A 19225-nucleotide genomic window follows, 5' to 3' on the forward strand; every position below is an offset into this window, starting at 1 on the left:
AAATACAAAAGGGTCCAGAGGAGCAATTTTTTCATACAGAGGGTGGTGAGTGTCTTGAACAAGCTGCCAGAGGTAGGAGGAGAGGCAGGTACAATTTTGTCTTTTAATAAGCACCTTGAGCGTGCTTGGGTAAGATTGGTATAGAGGGATGTGGGCCAAACATGGGCAACTGGGACTAGCTTAATGGTAAAAAGTAGCATGGACAAGTTGGGCCGAAGGGCCTGTTTCCATGCTGTAAACCCCTGACTCTAGATGGACTGAGTGGCATGTTTCGGTATTGTAGATCTGGCTTTGTTGCTGGAGCCTATTTGGGGGAGGGGGGTAAAAAATAAAAGTGGGGCAAGGATTGCAATGCTTTAGGAGAGACAGAGATACATGTAACAATCTAGCCAGAAATGCATTAAGATTCTATCCATCGTCGCCCGTTTTTTTCCAGCCGGAGGTGGGAAGATGAGTGAAAAGTACATGGTGGGCTGAAGGATGGCTCGCTGTGTGATACAACTTTAACAGGCTGCAGTCTGCCGGCTCTGAACGTCATGTTACACGTGGGCCGGGCTCCAAGCGGCTGGAGCTGTTCGTGGTGCTGACGGCAACCCGGAGTAGCAGCAATCCGCTCCCAGAACAGCACTCTCTCACACACGCACACACAGGCTCAAGTACAAACCGCTCCAAGACCCCGGAGGGGAAACCAAGTACCCACTCCCTGCTCCAATACAGTTTAAAACAAAAAAAAACCCCAGCCAGTTCCATTTCACCGTCGCCAGTCCGCCTCGGAGAGTGAGAAGCTGCCTTCTCAAATTAGCTGGGAAAGTAGTTGGATGTGAGAGCGAGAAGAAAGAAAGATACATTCTCGATGTGATCTGGCAACCTCTGGAATGAATAAGAGCGTCCTCTGTCCCTCTCGGTCGGAAATGAACGCGATATGTTTGCTCCTAGCTTTCCTGGTGAATGTCCACGGTCAAGGTAAGACTGTGGTTGGGGGATTGGTTACAAAAAAATATATATAGTGTGCATATTTTATTTTACAAAGTCTAGGAACGGATGCCTGGGCTGTTCAGTCCAATGAGATTCACGTGTACAGCAGCATAAAGGAATGGAGAGTATTCCTCCCCCTTTTGTTTAGAGTACTTTCAATGTGATTTTGGTTTGATTTGATATAGGTTGCTTGGGAGTCTATCTGAATATAATAATTACTAAGCTCCAGACAAAGTCAGGGGGTATCAGTGGAAGGGTTAATGGTAACACTAACTAGTTGTATACTGAACATGTGTGTTGGGTAAAGCCCACATTGTAAATCTATATTTCATTAGGCGATCTTTCCTTAACACATTGTCGTGCCGTCTGTTTTTTTAAAGTGTTGGCAGACTATATAATTGTTGTTATCACGCATCTGTGTGTAATCAGCCGGATAGTTAATCTACTAACAAATTCTGAATAATTCCCAATGAAGCACTTCCAATCCCGGCTTTTATCCCCTGTCATCAGTTTGATGAAGCTAATTGACATCAAACAATTGTTAATTGGGATGAGAATGAATGGTCATCTTCTGTAGTTGGGTTCAGTCAGAGTTATTGCGATGGGTAGTGTTAATTCGCTGAGCGGCGGGATAATGTTTAAGTGCAAGTTTATCTCAGTTGTTTTATCTGTGCGTACCCAGTGCAGACCCCTCCTCCCCAAAAGAAATCTTTAATGAGATATCTTGATCACCGCCCCCCCCCCCCCAGAAAAAGCAGTAGCATTTGATATTGGAAATTTTCAATGGGCTGGAGAGGCTAAAAGCAGAATACAGTCAGCCTTCTCTCCGCCTTCAGAGTGAGCCAGAGTTCACAGAACAACGGGTGTTAGTTTAAAACATGCGTTTCGTTACGAGGTGCAGGCACCCACCTGAGCTGCTTGTAAAATAAAGATGGGTTTTGCTATCGTCGGCATCGTGTGCGCCAACTCCATCTTCACAAGTGCGCCCTCCACTGTGTAAGTGGGCTGATCCGGTCATCCTCTGTCCCATTCCTCTACCCCAAAGCTTGTGACAAGTGGGCTGGCAAACTACCACATGCTTTATACAGACATTTTCCTCCTCTACCCTCCCTCCCAGGCATACCCAACATTGTAGAAAAGTACATGAGCGAGACGTGGAGGATTAGTGAATGGCTATTTCAAATAAAAAAAACTGTTTCCTTAAAGTACCAATGTTCTGGTTTCTGTAGTTGAAACTTCGGTCTCGCTGTTCCTCCTCTGTGCCAGAACTTCCCCACCTACTGTGTGTTCAATATTCCTCTTGTTTTAAGGCCAGGACATCTTGCCTAATTGCTCCCTCCCTCCCTTTGTGCACTGTCCACTTCCCCCAAAGGGGGTATTACAATGTTGTACTTTAATAGTTTGGTTGTTTGATTTTGTAACTGGCAGAACGAAGGGATAATGAAATCGTCTCAAGTGTCAAAGGCTAAAGGAATCGCGATTTTGTTCCAATTCCAAATTAGACTATGCTTCTTGATGTCAAACTTCAACAAGGTTGATGGACTAATGTAAGAACTTCACAATAGATCATGTTTCATGGTTAGAGCTTATTTTTGGACAATTTTGCAATCCGTTTCCGTCCTTGAATGTTGGCGGGGGGTGAATCCGAAAACTATCCATTTCTGTTGTTTGACTCTTGTAAGATATTTTCGAATGTGCCTAAAAAAAAAGGTTAATTGCCAGGAAACGAGGTGTTTCTCGGATTTTTTTCATCAAGTTCTGATATTCAGTATTTGGATTGGGTCCCAGAGGCACTGCTGTGAAATCCATTGGAATTGGGATCCACTTCTATGTACGTTTGCCTCAATAAAATTGTATAGCTACATGTCTTTTTTTACAGCTGCACAAACATGCATGCACGTGCACACATCCTGAAGTGACACCTACCAGGTCGAATACGAAAATCGGCAGTAGTTTTATGCTCTGGAATTCTCATTTGAAAGTATTGAGGCGGTAATGTCTTTGGCCATTCAGAACTATTAGAGTACACTTAGTTTAGTTTGGACAATGTCTCCTTCCTGAAGATAAATCTGTGTCTGAGCCCCTCTCTCATTAATCAATTGTGTTTATTATATTTATTTGCATCACTTTGATTCTATTGTAAACTGACTGTGATGTGGTGAGAAGAAATATCCCGTCATCAGGAGAATAGAACCCACTATGAAAGTGGATAGGATGTGGTGGGAGGCTGATCGGCAATGGCTACATTCCATCACTGTCACAACAAGCAGTGTTCTCTCCCTCTTTCCTCTTTGTGGAACTGCCTTACAGTATAAACCCCGCAGAGTAAGCGAGGCTGTTTCACAGATAACTTGTGCTTCTGCATGTTTAAAAAGAAATCAGATTTCACCTCTAGGTCCCGAGGGTGTACCTAAAGGAGTCTGTGCAGAAAGACTGGGAGAGTGTGCATGTCCAATTACTTGAGGGTGACAATGGCAGTCTTCCTAGCTCAGATCTTCCCTAAAGCTCGACTGTAACAAAATTTCTTTTGCTGCTTGCAAGGGGTCATTATTTACTGTTCTGCACTCAGAACAGTTAAGTGTGAGGAATAGATCACTGTTGGCAATGGTGATGTTCCTATTGCATCCCAGGATTCTAGTGACCAGAAAGACCCCCCCCCCCCCACCTCCTCCCCAGGACTCTAGTGGAAATATTTCAATTCTTATAAGTCTAAATTGACTGGGCTTTCTGAAGAAGAGACCATTGAGATCAAAATGTGTAAACTGGAGTCCAATTAGATTTAAAGCCCATGGATATCAAGACTGCTCACCAAACAAAATAAGTTTTTTAAAAAAATCTTTAGACTTAATTTGTATTAGATTTCTAATCAGTATAAGGTTTTAATTACTTCATTCAGCGCACAATTATTGAAAACTAGGTAACCTCGGCTATCTGATAAACTCCTGTGAGGAATGGGCTATCCACAACACCACAGTCAAGATAAAGATTCTTTTTCCTACTTTGAGTTTGGAAACGGTATAACTTGCAAGAAAGCCCAACCAATGCAATAAGGCAAGCAAATGTCTCTCTTTTTGCGATCTTGGATGATGCAGCATTCTATTAGATTTACACATTATGAAAATGAAAGCTTGACAAAGACCAATTGGTCTATCAGACCTTTCTAATACTATTATGTTGTAATGGAAGCATATGAAAATACATCGTCTGTGCCTAACTCCAGCCCCTTTCCTCCTCCAGCCCCCTTCCCTCCTCCTGCACCCTCTGGCCTGCATTCTTTGGGAAGAGGCAAAAGGGAGAAGAAAAACTTCTGGCCAATTTAGAAAAAAATGGGAAATCCCTTTCTGACCCGCAAAGGTGGCTAAATATGTACTAGCTGATTGGCATGCACCCTATCCCAATGACCACCTATTTTTAATATGCAGTGTTACCGAATCTAAACATCTTTAATTATATTAAAGAACTCAATTAAATCTTCTCTGTCCACAGTTTTAGAAAGTAAAAGGTTCTGATTCACTCTAAACCCATCGTCGTAATCGAGAACCTTTAAATTCAAGTCAGTAGGTACTTACAGGGCACAGTATTCCAGATGAGCCCTTAGCCAAGGCATTGCATTGAAATTTCTTGTTTTGTATTTATTTGTATATCCTTACAATAGATCCCAACAGTCTATTTGTTTTTTTGCAGTGGTTGAGGAGAAGGACATGAAAGGTTGGAACATGGGATTTGGCTCAACCAGTGTTGAAAATTCACATGAGTGAATGAAGCAATTTATTAATCCGTCATGATCCCATATTGTTTAACCCCTTTTCTTTTATCCATCTTTCCAATCTAATCAGTGACCGTTTATGAACTAGATCTGCCACCCACTCAGTATCCCTGTGAGTGCTTGAGTAGCATATATGTGCTTAGTGCTGCTGCTGCCCACATGTCTAACGTCAGTTATCTATTTTGAAAAACATGTTCCGGAGAAAGGAAGGTTGTACCCCTGTGCCCAAATGCTCATCTTATTAAAGTCTACTTTCGGTCAGTTTCCCTTATCTCAGGTCTTTACACCTGCAGATTTTTCTTTTAACATCCACTTAGTTGTGGATAGCTTCAAAATACTTACAACTAGCTCGCTGATAAAGATAATGAAGGGTGACAGCTCTCGTACTGTTTGGGGTAAGATTTCACCAGTAACTGATTATCAGGCATAACTGCTCGTATTAAGAAGTAGTGTCTGTCTCTGAGAATTCAGCCTGTTCTTTTTCTGACTGCTAATCCCACAAGATTTAACCTTTATCAGGTGCTGATTGTGCAACATATACTTTTTATATGTAAATCCATATGATATAATTAAAACATTCTAATCCGGTGAAAGACATTGCATTTCGTTCCTACTTGCTATTGCTTTTAATCCTCTAGTTTAGCATTCTGTGAGTTGCTTTGGATACTGATTTCAAACCAGTGCAGTCATGGATCTCAGGAAGGAAAGCGGCCATCGTGACACAACTGATCATAATCCTACTGTGACCAGCAATAAACCAAAGAGTTCAGCTTTCTGCTTGCTGCAGTGTGACAATTTTATCGCCCAAGGAATTGTTAAAAGAAACCTCTTGCAATTAATGTCAAATCATGACTTTTCAGTTACTTATTTGCCTAAGGTTGATGGGCATTTAGATAGTAGGGGGCGAGGGGAGGGTTGGTGGTGGTTTGCAGAGATTAGTAGCTCAGGTGTCGAATCCCCTCGCATGCCATGTTGTGAAACTAAATTCAATAGATTTCTGGGTGAGTGAATAATGGCTTATTTGTCATCAGAAACTGAAGTGGATCACCAGGCTTTAGGAGTTTGAGGAGGAAATGCCAGCTGCTTTTTGGTCTGGTGAATGTTTGACTCATGTCCACACTATATAGTTGATTCTGCATGCCCTTAAGCAAGCTAAAGCTCGGCAAGAAAGCCTAGCATGCCAGTGACACTTGCATCTCTTGTATATGTGTGCTTAAAACTGTGCATCTGTTCATAGATTTATTGGCTCTCTGGGTTTGGGTGCCATTCATAAACACGCCAAGCTTTACCTTTCTGACGTCCTCGTATTCTTCCAAAATATATTAATGATACACCCTAAGTATCCCAGCAGTAAGCCCATTGTGAGTTTGAAAAAAAAAAGGTTATTCATTATCACATATTTGCCTTGGAGATTTAGAACATAAAATCTCATTCACTTGAATCACATATACCACCACCAACACAAAGATTAGATGCAGATAAGGGTAGAACAATACAACTAATAATTTATGATTGTCTCAGTCTCTTTTGTGGCAGGCCTGTAGATTTTAGATGAGTTGATGCTTAAGCTGAATTGAGAATCTTATAAAGCAGAGGATTTTTTTTTGTAAACTGTTCCAGGAAATTTATTCTCAGTTGAACTTGAAACTGGAACAACTTTGGGGGCAAGGGAGGCTTCTCTCACTTTCAATGTATTGCTACTTATTTCCTACCTTTGGCTGCTTGGATAATTTGCAGCAGGATTGATGGCTTTCTGATAAAATTCAGTCTGCAGAACAGTTTCTTGCTGTTACTTTAGAAGCAGATGACAAAACAGCTTCCTTGCCGTGTGACTTATACAAGGCCAAAGTTATTTTCAGAAGAGGGTGGTATGTTAATTACACATCCTGTGTTGTTGCATGACACCTTGAAATTCATCCAGTCTGGTTTTGATGTAGGACCATCATAATTGATCATAATCATAACCAGCTGCAGCTCTTCAACCAAACAATGTGGTCTGTGGAGTGACAGCTGAACACCTGCAGAGCATACAGGGGGCAAAGAGTGTGCTAGACACTAGTTACAGGGAGGCTGTCACACCACAGGTTCAGTCAGGTAGATGGGTAACTATCAGGAGAAGCAGGCAGGCAGTGCAGGAGTCTCCTGTGCCTATTTTCCTTTCAAATAGGTAGATCACTTTGGATACTGTTGAAAGGGATAGCCCCTTGGGGGAAAATATCAGTAGTAGCCAAGCCTATGGCAGCAAGCAAACAGTAGTAATAGGGAATTTGTAGTTAGAGGCACAGATAGGCATTTCCATTAGTTTTAAGATAAGTATGGACGATGATAGTTATGGTCCAAAAGTTAAAATTCTAAACTGGGGTAAGGCCAATTTTGATAATAGACAGGAACTTTCAAAAGTTGATTGGGAGAGTCTGCTGGCAGGCAAAATGGCACCTTGGTAAGTGGAAGGCTTTCAACATTTGTGTTTAACCATGGTTCAGAATAAGCATATTCCTTTGAGTGAAAGGCAAAGTTGGTAGAAGTAGGGAATGCTGGATGACTCAGGATATTGAGGCCCAGGTCAAGAAGAAGGAGGCATGTGACATGCACAGACAGCTGGGATCAAGTGGGTCCCTTGAAGAGTATAGAGGGTGTCAGAGTAGAGTGAAGAGAGAAATCGGGAGGGCAAAAAGGGACACGAAATTGCTTTGGCAGACAAGGCAAAGGAGAATCCAAAGAGCTTCTACAAATACATTAAGGGCAAAAGAGTAACTTGGAAAAGAATAGGGCCTCTTGAGGATCAACTAGGCCATTTATGTGCAGATCCACAAGAGATGGGTGAGATTCTAAAAACATATTTCTCACCAGTGTTCACTGTTGAGCAAGGCATAGATATTAGGAAACTTGGGAAAATAAATAGTGATGTCTTGAGGACTGTACATTTTCCAGGGAAGAAGGTGCTGGAAGGTAGACAAATCCATGGGACCTGATGAAGTGTATCCCTGGATGTTGTGGGAGGCAAGTGAGGAAATTGCAGCCCCCCTAGCAGAGAGATTTGAATCATTGCCAGCCACAGGTGAGGTGCCTGAAGATTGGAGGGTGGCAAATGTTGTAGCCTTTGTTTAAGAAAGGCTGCACGAAAAGCCTAGGAACTGCAGGCCAGTGATCCTAATATCTGTAGTGGATAAATTGTTAGAAGGGATTCTGAGAGATGGGATTTAGAGAGGCAAGGACTCATTAGGGACAGTCAGCTTGGCTTTGTGAGTGGAAAGTCACGTGTCTCAAATTTGTTTGAGTTTTTTGAAGGGTAACCAAAAAGATAGATGAGGGCAGTTCAGTTGATGTTGCCTACATGGACTTTAGGAAGGCTTTTGACAAGGTACCGCATGGTAGGTTGTTACATGAGGTTAAGTCTCATGTGATCAAGGGTGAGGTAGCCAACTGGATACAAAATTGACTTGAAGATAGAAGGCAGAGGGTGAAAATTTAGGAGGCATGGTTAGTAAGTTTGCAGATGACACCAAGGTTGGTGGCATAGTGGACAGTAAAGAAAATTATCTTTGATTGCAATGGGATCTTGCTGAATGGAGTTTAATTTAGATAAATGCAAAGTGATGCATCTTGGTAGATTGAACCAGGGCAGGACTTACTCAGTTAATGGTGGGGCATTGGGGAGAGTTATAGAACATAAGAACATAAGAACATAAGAAATAGGAGCAGGAGTAGGCCATCTAGCCCTTCGAGCCTGCCCCGCCATTCAATAAGATCATGGCTGATCTGTCGTGGCTCAGTTCCACTTTCCCGCCCTCTCCCCATAACCCTTAATCCCTTCTCTTATCAAAAACCCATCAACCCGCTTCTTAAAAATATTTAGCGAGGCAGCCTCCACCACTTCAACGGGCAGAGAATTCCAGAGATTCACCACCCTTTGAGTGAAGAAGTTCCTCCTCAACTCCGTTCTAAACCGCCTCCCCTTTATCTTGAGGCTGTGCCCCCTAGTCCTACTGTCTTTTTTGAGCGGGAAGAGTCTCTCCACCTCTATCCTATCCATCCCATTCATCAGGACAGAGATCAGGGCACAGCTTCATAGCTCCTTGAAAGTGGACTCACAGGTGGACTGAATTGTGAAGAAGGCATTTGTCACGCTTGGTTTCATTGGTCAGAACATTGAATGCAGGAGATGAGACGTCTTGTTGAAGTTGTGGTAAGGCCACACTTGAAATACACTGTATAATTCTGATCACCCTATTAAAGAAAAGATATTATTAAACTAGAAGGAGTGCAGAAAAGATTTACCAGGATGCTACCATGGCTTGATGGTTTAAGTTATAAGGAGCAGCTGGATAGACTGGGATTTTTTCCCCGGAGCATAGGAGGCTTAGGGGTGATCTTATAGAGGTCCATAAAATAATGAGAGCCATAGATCAGCTAGATAGTCTACGTCTTTCCCAAAGGTAGGGAAGTCTAAAACTAGCGGGCATCGGTTTAAGGTGAGAGGGGAGAGATACAAAAGGGTCTGGAGGAACAATTCTTTCACACAGAGGGTGGTGAGTGTCTGGAACGTGCTGCCAGAGGTAGTAATAGAAACGGGTACAATTTTGTCTTTTAAAAAACATTTAGATAATTACATGGGTATCGAGGGATATGGGCCAAATGTGAGCAACTGAGACTAGCTTACTGGGTGGCATGAACAGGTTGGGCTGAAGAGCCTGTTTCCATGGTGTAAACCTCTACGACTCTATAATACAGTGGAAGCTTGATGGAATCCTTTCATATTCATTTAACACATATTGGGTGCGATTTCACCTGCCATTCATGCCATGCTGCCGCTGCAGGTTGGAAAATTTGTCGGCAAATCTCTGTTCACTGCAACAGGATAGGAAAATCCCACCGGTATGAACGGCCATTGAGTTTCAATGTTTCTTTTGTCCGTAATGAAACAGAAAATCGAGCCGCTTGGAATACTTCAGTTCTGTTGTTGATGATCCATTCTTAAGCAGAGGGATGTGAGAATTCCCCAGGTTGCCGGAAATGCACATTTTTAATTTGGTACTTGGGTGAGACTCAAGGGTACCTGAAACTTCAAATGTTAATGTTCACGTGATTTGTGTTGGCCATTTTAATCTGTATTCAGAATTTGAAAGCATTGACTGAAATTTCTTAACATACTGGGAAGTGACTGTATATAAGATATATATTTGCCTGTGGAGAGGGAATGTTACTGTACTACAGTTTGCATTGGAGAGTGTATTACATAATTTGCACTGTTGGGATGGCTCGTGTATATGGCTGAGCACTCTTAATCATATTGTTCCACTTGAGTAATTTCCTGTTGGCCATATTCCCACATTAGAAACCTAAAGGACCAACTAGGAACTTTAAAAAAAGGTCTTAAAATTGAGCAAATTAATTTGCTGCAGTGGCGTTCTGATAGAAATTCGAGTGAACATATTTCATGATTGTTATCAGCAATTAGCCATGGATTCCTCCTGTGGCCCGGTGGTATAGGTCACTGAACTAGTAAACCACAAATTTAGAGCAATGCTGTGGTGCTCCAAGCTGGAATCCCACCACAGTAGATGGTACAATTATCCTATGGTAGGCATGGGTGAGCTTAAAAAAAAATTCATGCCTGGTGGGCAATGCAGGGACTGGGGTACTTTATTGACCCCTTTAATCATGTTTTGATTTGATGTTTTAGTTTGATTTTCCATTTCCTTTGGGCTCAGGCTGTATCCCTTTAAGGAGCTGCCCCTTTAATTTGTCCTTCAGTTTATTTGATTTATTTTAGTTGCCACAAATTAGGGTTAGTGCATTTCCCTTGACTAATATTTGTTAATATTTCCCAGAAAATGAAGGATTATAGCTGAGTTCTACAGATTATGAAGGTAGGTACGTTCTTCTGAACCTCAATGCTAACTTGCCCTAAAATTCTGCTCAGGTCTTTCATATGCATGTAGTTCAGTTGAGCCGCTCTTTGTGGACTGTATATAACCTGTGAAGGGTCCTCAACTGAACTAATCTTATCCATATGTAGCTAGATCAGTGATGGGCAATTGCATGAGTGGACTCTGAGTGGTCATCTCAATGGGCCGCCAGACTGAAATTGAGCTTGTTCACTAACTATGACCCTTGAATAAGATTGAATACATTTAATAAATATATGGGCAGTAAAGAAGGCAAACGGCACGTTGGCCTTCATTGCGAAAGGTTTCAAGTACAGGAGCAAGGATGTATTGTTGCAATTATACGCAGCCTTAGTGAGGACACACCTAGAGTATTGCGTGCAGTTTTGGTCTCCTTTTCTAAGAAAGATGTTCTTGCACCCGAGGGAGTGCAGCAAAGGTTTACCAGACTGATTCCGGGGATGGCGGGACTGATCTATGAGGAGAGATTGACTAGGTTAGGATTGTTTTCGCTGGAGTTTAGACAAATGGGGGAGGGGGTGGGAACTCAAAGAACAAAGAAAATTACAGCACAAGAACAGGTCCTTTGCCTCCAAGCCTGCACTGACTATGTTTAAGTAAAACCCCTACCCTTCTGGGAACCATATCCCTTTATTCTCATCCTATTCATGTACTTGTCAAGACGCCACTTAAAAGTTACTACCGTATCCGCTTCCACTACCTCCCCTGGCAACAAGTTCCAGGCACCCATGCTCTGTGTAAAAAAAAAAAATCTGCCTTGTACATCTCCTGTAAACCTTGCCCCTCACACCTTAAACTTATGCCCCCTAGTAATTGACCATTCCACCCTGGGAAAAAACTCTTGACTATCCACCCTGTCCATGTCTCTCATAATCTTGTAGACTTCTATCAGGTCTCCCCTCAACCGCCGTTGCTCCAGTGAGAACAAACCGAGTTTCTCCAACCTCTCCTCAGAGCTAATGCCCTCCATACCAGGCAACATCCTGGTAAATCTTTTCTGAACCCTCCCCAAAGCCTCCACATCCTTCTGGTAGTGTGGCGACCCGAATTGAACACTATATTCCAAGTGCAGCCTAACTAAGGTTATATAAAGCTGCAATGTGACTTGCCAATTTTTAAATTCAGTACCCCGGCCAATGAAGGCAAGCATGTTGCATGCCTTCTTGACTACTTTCTCCGTGTGCATTGCCACTTTCAGTGACCTGTGTACTTGTACACCCAGATCCCTTTGCCAATCAATACTCTTAATGGTTCTGCCATTTACTGTATATTTTCTATTTGTATTAGACCTTCCAAAATGCATTACTTCACATTTGTCCAGATTAAACTTCATCTGCCATCTGTCCGCCCAAGTCTCCAACTGATCTAAGTCCTGCCGTATCCTCTGATTGTCCTCATCGCCATCCACGAATCCACCAATTTTTGTGTCGTCTGCAAGCTTACTAATCAATCCAGTTACATTTTCCTCCAAATCATTTATATATACCACAAGCAGCAAAGGTCCCAGGTCTCATAGAGACTTATAAAATTCTAACAGGACTAGACAGAGTAGATGCAGGGAGGATATTCCCAATTGTGGGGGAGTCCAGAACCAGGGGTCACAGTCTGAGGATTTAGAATAGACCATTTAGGATGGAGATGAGACATTTCTTTACCCAAAGAGTGGTGAGCCTATGGAATTCATTACCGCAGGAAGTAGTTGATGCCAATATATTGAATGTATTCAAGAGGCGGCTGAATATAGCACTTGGGGTGAATGGGATCAAAGGTTTTGGGGAGAAAGCAGGATAAGGCTATTGAGTTGGATGATCGTCCATGATCATAATGAATGGCGGAGCAGGCTTGAAGGGCTTTCTCCTGCTCCTACCTTTTTGTTTCTGTGAAATACATGTTGAATATTTCATAACTTATAGAAAAAGCTTAAATTAATCATATATTAATTGAACTGTTAGCAATTTCAAATGGTAAAATCAAAAGAAATATTTACATTTTGGATGCAGAGGGAACGCATAGCTCTCACAGTCAGCATGCACCTCCCTTCCTAGTTCTTGCTTTATGTGCGTATCACTTCAGTCACATTGGTAGATAAAAAACTACACAGGTGAACCCCAGCACATTGTGGCAACTCTGCACATGGGCAGCAGTCAGTGCAACATCTTGTGGGGCTGCACTCAGATTCCTGATGGGCTTCTATAACCTAAAGGTTATAGTTAATTAAGTTGTTAAAGACTCAACTTTTTCCCACTTTATGGAATATCGTGAGAGCTTTGGCAATAAAATGATGAATGTTGGCTTCTTGCTGGTTAAAAATATTCCATTTCAAATTCTATGGTTCTACTATCTCTGCAATACTTCAATGGCCTCGGGTTACTAGAGCTGCAAAAATGTTTCATGGAGTAGCTTAAATTGTCTACTTATCTGTTGAAATGATTTGGAACCATGCCTTCATAAATGTTACTAGCAGAACTAACATCTATTCCACCTCCTGTCTACACTGAAATGAAAGTGCCCTCATCGAAGGTGCTAAAGGGCGAGGCAAATTCCAGTATTCCCCATGCCAAGTAAAGATTTACTACCGTAGCATATTAAATGAATTCATTTAACTGATTACAGCAAGACAAATTACGTATACTTTAAATAACATAACGCAAGGAAGAAGAGAGAGTGAGTGTTTAAAGACTAATTCAATGTCAGGAATTTGATGACATTCCGAAACCACACAACCTGTGCTATTGCAGTTTTGTAATGTAATCAGATCTCTTCAATTATGTTGCAACCTTGAAGTTCCCTCTCAGTACTTTGTTATGCTGGATATGATGGAGCTTTGCGGCATGGTATTGACTAGTGTGACCGCGTTAGCCTGTGAATTTTTCTTCATAAAGAAAGAAAAATGTCCCTTTTAATTTGGCTTAAAGGCAGATCCATTTTGTATGATTGTAGTTGAACTATGAGCATTAATATGAATGCTCTAATAGATCACCATTTCATCAAATGAATAATTCTGGAGTAATGAAATAATAATTTATTGCTAGCGGCCTGCTGGATTTCGAACATTTATTGCTGACACGCTCCTCCAGTGGGCAGTAAACCTCTGACCTCTGCAGTTTGCCTATTGGTTTTATTGCCTTTATCCCCTGATCCACTAAATAGTGCTGTTTCGCTGGCCTTCAGCTCATATTAATTAGTGCTGTCCTAAACTAGTTGCTTCAGTTTCTCATTTGTATACATTGGAGCAAACGTGAACCAGTGCATATAATATGTGACTTGGTTCTCCTGTCCCAATGTGCTATAAATTTCAATGTGTTGTCTTTGAAAATTATATGAGATGGGTTCAGACAGTTACCCCCAGGGAGCAAAATTAAACACTGAGGGCAAGTGTGCAAGATTAAAGAGGTTGTCAATCATTATTTATCAGGATTGATTTTGGCTACACAAATACAAGGGCTCCCATGAGTATGCACATTTACATTTGTGTCTGACAAGCAAATGTAATAAATTGTCTGCCTGTCTAACTGCATTCTCTTGCAAATTTTTACATGAGAGCTCCAAGTGTAGATTGCACCAGGTAGCCTGGTTAGCAAATGCGTTGCGAGCCCTCTATAACTCTTTTGGCATGGTATATTGATTCCCAAAATTTTCAGCAGCCATGTTTTCGAAGAACCTATTACCAAAGAGCAAAGCTGGCTGATTCTTCGAATTGTGTTTGTTGCAGGCTATATTGAATCTATTATAAATCATTGTGTTATTGCTACCCAATCACGGGGGATGTATGGCTGGATGAAAGGCCCCTATGAAACCCTTTTATACTTGCCAAGAGCTTTCACTGTCAAACAATTGGTGACTGTCATGTTTTTTTCCCTTTTGTGCAAGGGTGTGGGATTTTTAAAAAAAATATATAGATCAATTTATAAGGCACTTTTTAAACACAATTGCTAACAATTTCACACTATTGAGAGATATTTTGGATTTATAGTCACTTGAAGCTTTTTTTTAAAAAGATATCATGAGCAGTTTACTATCTCCACTCAGGCAATAATCTCCTCGTGCTCCCTTGCCGAACTTGTTATCGGAATCCTCGTAATTTTACTGCATGGGAGAGAGTTTAAAGGAAACACCACAAATTAAAGTGATCAAAGGATGCCTTGCGTATATTGTTCATGTCAACGTGCACATAGTAGTTATCTGATCCTTTCAAGTTTTTTTGAGGTTAGACTTGGGCTCGTTCACTGAGAGACAAATGAAGAATGTTTTCTCCACTACAAATGTTTCTTCTTTGTTTGCATGGCCCATATAAAGAAAAGGTTTGTATTTGTGTAGGGCTTTTGATGACCACTGGATGCATTAAAACATTTTATAGCCAATTAATTACTTGGTGAAGAGTTGTAATGGGAAATATGGCAATTAATTTGCACTTAGCAAGCTTCCACAAATAGCAATGTAATAATAAGCCCAAAAGACATAGGAGCAGAAGTCGGCCATTCGGCCCATGAATCCTGCTCCACCATTCAGTGAAATCTGATATAATTCTCAACTCCACTTTCCCCATAACCCTTGATTTCATTACTGATTAAGAATCTCCCCATCTTAACCGTAAATGTACCTTAACGACCCAGCCTCTGCAGCTCTCCGCAGTGAAGAATTCCACAGATTCACTACCCTCTTCAAAGAAAATAATTCTCCTCATCTCTGTCATAAATGGGTGACCCCTTACTCCTGAGATTATGCCCTCTGATCCCAGACTCTCTCACAAGGGGAAGCAACTTATCATCATCAACCCTGTCAAGCCCTGTGAGAATCCAATATGTTTCATTAAGGTTGCCTCTCATTCTTCTAAGCTCGAATGAGTACACGCTCAACCTCTCATTAGAAAATCTCTCCGTACTCAGGATGAATCTAGCGAACCTTCTCTGAACTGTCTCTAGTGCCAATATATCTTTCCTTGGAGAAGGGGCCCAAAACTGTCCACAGTATTCTAGGTGTGGTCCAATTAGTGCCTTGATTAGTTTTAAGAAGACTTCCCTAATTTGTACCCTGTTCCCTTTGGAAGAAAAATCCAAATTCCATTTGCTTTTCCTATTAACTGCTGAGCTTGCAAAATTTTTGTGACTATGCACGAGGTCTCCCAAATCCTTCTGTGCTGCAGCTTTCGGCAATCTTTCTCCATTTAAATAATACTTGGCTCCTTTATTCTTCCTACCAAAGTGCATAACTTCACATTCCATTATATTCTATTGGCGAAGATTTTGCCCACTCACCTAACCTGTCTATATCCTTCTGAAGACCCTTTGTTATCCTCATCACGCACCTCCCTATCCTTTTTTTGTGTTATCCGCAAGTTTGGCAATAGTACATTCACTTCCTCATCCAAGTCGTCAGTGTAATGGCTGGATAATCTGCTTTTTGTGGTGTTGATTTAATGGATAAATATTGGCCAGGATACCGAGGATGACTCCCCCTGCTCTCTTTTGAAATAGCTAGCATGGGCACAATAGTACAATGCTCCCTCAGTGATACACTGGAATGTCAGCTTTGATTTTGCACTGAAGCTTTGCAGTGCGACTTGTACATAGAGCTTTGTAATGCAGAGGTGAGGATGCTACTAACTGAGCCATAGTAGACAATACAACATGAACTCTATTCTCTCTGTCCCTGTCTGCTTCAAACCCTGGCATTCTCTATAACACCCTTCCCACTCCTCTCCCCTGCTCCAGTTGATTTCACGGTGTCTCATTTTGTTTCAGCTTTCCATTTTTTAAATTCTTATCAATGCAAAATTGCATTGTGTTCAGAACTTTTTTGAAATCACAGCTGATATTTGTAATTTCCATTTAGGTATTTTTTAAAATTAATTCATGTCAACATCTGTCCTGTTGCCTGCAATGATCTATTGCTTTTGAATGAGGAGGTGGGATGGAGTTTGAAAAATATATATCCATATAAAAGTACTTTTTAATCTAACCACTGACAGTTCCACATTATTTTCAGTCATTTTAGATTTATGGGATTTTTTTTATTGAAAAGCTCAATGCGATCATTAGTAGCATGCCATCACCACCCAGACATTAATCTCCTCGTACTCCTTTGTAGAACTTGTCATCTGAATGTTCAGATTTTTACTTAGTGGGAGACAGCCCATCATTTCTATTTCCATTTTTTTCCCTTTTTTAATAAACCTTTCTCTTCACAACTCCCTCTGACTCTCCTCTTCTGATATCTTGACTTTGATTTCTCCCCTCTCAGGTGCTATGATCTTCCCAAACCACCAATACTCCTCGATCTTCCTGCACCCCTGACTACCATCCCATCCCTCTAGGAAAAGCCTACCTTCCCCTCTCTCTCCCCCTTGGCTTCTTCTGATGGGCTTGTTGAGGCACTCGTTCTGCTTCCTTACAAGTAGCAACTCTGGCTGCCCTATCCTAATCTCTTTGCTGGCCTGTCTGCTTGAGGTGCCAGTTGGGGGCTGATCTCGCTAATCTCCCCTCCCCTCCTCTTTCCCCCCCACCCCCCCCAACTCCTCACTCCCACTGCTGACCTGTGATCTCTGCCAATGGGTCAGTTCTCATCAGCCCTCTCTCCCCTTTCCCTTCAAATCTCTCCAAAAAAAAAGACCCTTGTTTCCTTTGTTCTTGTAAACAATCATTCCCGCTCCAATCTCCCTTTCTTCTCCAGAGTCATGTGTGTTGTCACCTCCCAAATCCATGACCATCTTTCCTCCAATCAGCTTTCAACCCTGCCATGTTACCAAAAACAGGTCCATCAAAGTCACAAATAGCATATTATGTGATCGCTAAACCACCATTTCTCATCCGATTATCCCTGTCCGCAGCCTTTGACAAGACCAACCACACTATCCTCCTCCATTGTCTTGCTAATGCCATCCAACTGGCGGACCTGCTCTCACCTGGTTTAATTTGTATCTAATTGTAGCCAGAGAATTACCTGCACTAGTTTCTTGATTCACTCCTGCACAGTTGCCCCTGGCGTTCTGCAAGGAGCTATCCTTGATTCGCTCATTTTCATCATTGTTTAACCCCTTAGCAACATCCCTTAAAAACAAAGCTTCCATTTCCACATGTAACCAATGATCCCTAACCATATCCATACCTCTCTCAACCTTTCCCTATATTGCCAGGCTAAAGGCCAGCATCCATTATTGAATGTGCACACATTTGTTCCAATTAAATATGTTAAATATTGAGAGGTTAGAAGCTAGTGTCTTTGACCTCTGCCATAATCTCCATTTCCTAGCCACTGACTCCATCCTGCTCCCTGGCAAATGGCTGAGGTGAACCAAATTGTCCACATAGGTGGTGCCATGTTTGATTCGGAAATGATTTTCCAATCACGTATCCCTGTCATGCCTAAGACTACTTGGCGGCACAGTGGTTAATGGATCCAGGTTCAATTCCTAGTAGGTTGCTGTCTGTGTGAAGTCTGCACATTCTCCCCATGCCTGTGTGGGTTTCCTCCAGGTGCTCCAGTTTCCTCCCACAATCCAAAGATGTGCAGGTTAAGTGGATCGGCCATGCTAAATTTTCCCTCAGTGTAACTAAAACAGGGGCTGGAGTGGGGATTTTCACAGTAACTTCATTGCAGTGTTAATGTAAGCCTACTTCTGAGAATACTAAATGAAAACTTTAAAACAAAACTCACCTGTTTCTATCTCTGTACTATCACCTGATTCCATCCTGCCTAGTCATCCACCCTTGACTATTCTAATACACTTCTGGCTGTCCATCAATGAGTATTAGTCTCCTTATTTAAGGAAACATGTAAATGCATTGCAAGCAATTCAGAGAAGGTTTACCTGACTAATAGGAATAAAGAATGGGCAGCTTGTCTTTATGAGGAAAGGTTGGACAGGTTAGGCTTGTATCCAATGGAGTTTAGAAGAATAAGAAGCAACTTGATTGAAACATACAAGATCCTGAAGGCTCTCACCAGAGTGGATGTGAAGGGAATGTTTCCTCTTTAAAACATGAGATGTCAACAAAAGCTCTTCTGTCCTTGTCCTAACTGGACTATGTCATTTTCATCCATCGCTACATCCTTGCATTGGCTCCCATTAAGCAAAGTCTTGACTACAAGATTCCCTGTGTTGTTTTTGAATCCTTTTAGGCCTCACCCGTCTTTATCTCTGTAACTTCCTCAAGCTCCAAAATCCTCTGAGATCTCTGCACTCTTCTAATTCAAGCTTTTTGAACATGAGAAATAAAGGCTTGCATTTATAAACCAGCTTCCATGATCACTGGGTGTCCCAAAGCATTTTACAGTCAATTAAGTACTTTTGAAATATAGGCACTGTTGTGATGTAGGAGGTGCAGCTGCTAATTTGCACATAGCAAGCACCCACTAACACAATATGTTGCTGATCAAATCTATTTTTTTCCATGTTAACTGAGGGATAAGTATCGGCCAGAACGCTAGGGATAACGCCCTGGCTTTGCTTCAAAATAGTGGCATGGGATCTTTTATGCCCATCTAAGAGGGCCTTGGTTCAATACCTGTTGAATCCATTCATTCATCTGAATTGACTGGAGAAGCACTGAAACGATTTTAAAAATGATTTTCTTTT

General features: G+C 41.7%; 1 protein-coding gene across 2 annotated transcripts in view; it reads left to right on the top strand.

The window, feature by feature from the left end:
• Window positions 1-586: 586 nt before the first annotated feature.
• sez6b (seizure related 6 homolog b) overlaps window positions 587-19225 on the top strand; it is an 854076-nt gene continuing 835437 nt past the window's right edge. For both annotated transcript variants that reach the window (XM_080210324.1, XM_080210323.1), the window contains exon 1: window positions 587-963. In XM_080210324.1, the coding sequence (XP_080066450.1) occupies window positions 876-963 (88 nt within the window). In that variant the 5' untranslated portion in view covers window positions 587-875. The remainder of the gene's footprint in view (window positions 964-19225) is intronic.

This window comes from Carcharhinus amblyrhynchos, chromosome 23 (assembly GCF_965287045.1).
Source record: "Carcharhinus amblyrhynchos chromosome 23, sCarAmb.v2.hapA, whole genome shotgun sequence".
NCBI classification, from domain to species: Eukaryota; Metazoa; Chordata; class Chondrichthyes; order Carcharhiniformes; family Carcharhinidae; genus Carcharhinus; species Carcharhinus amblyrhynchos.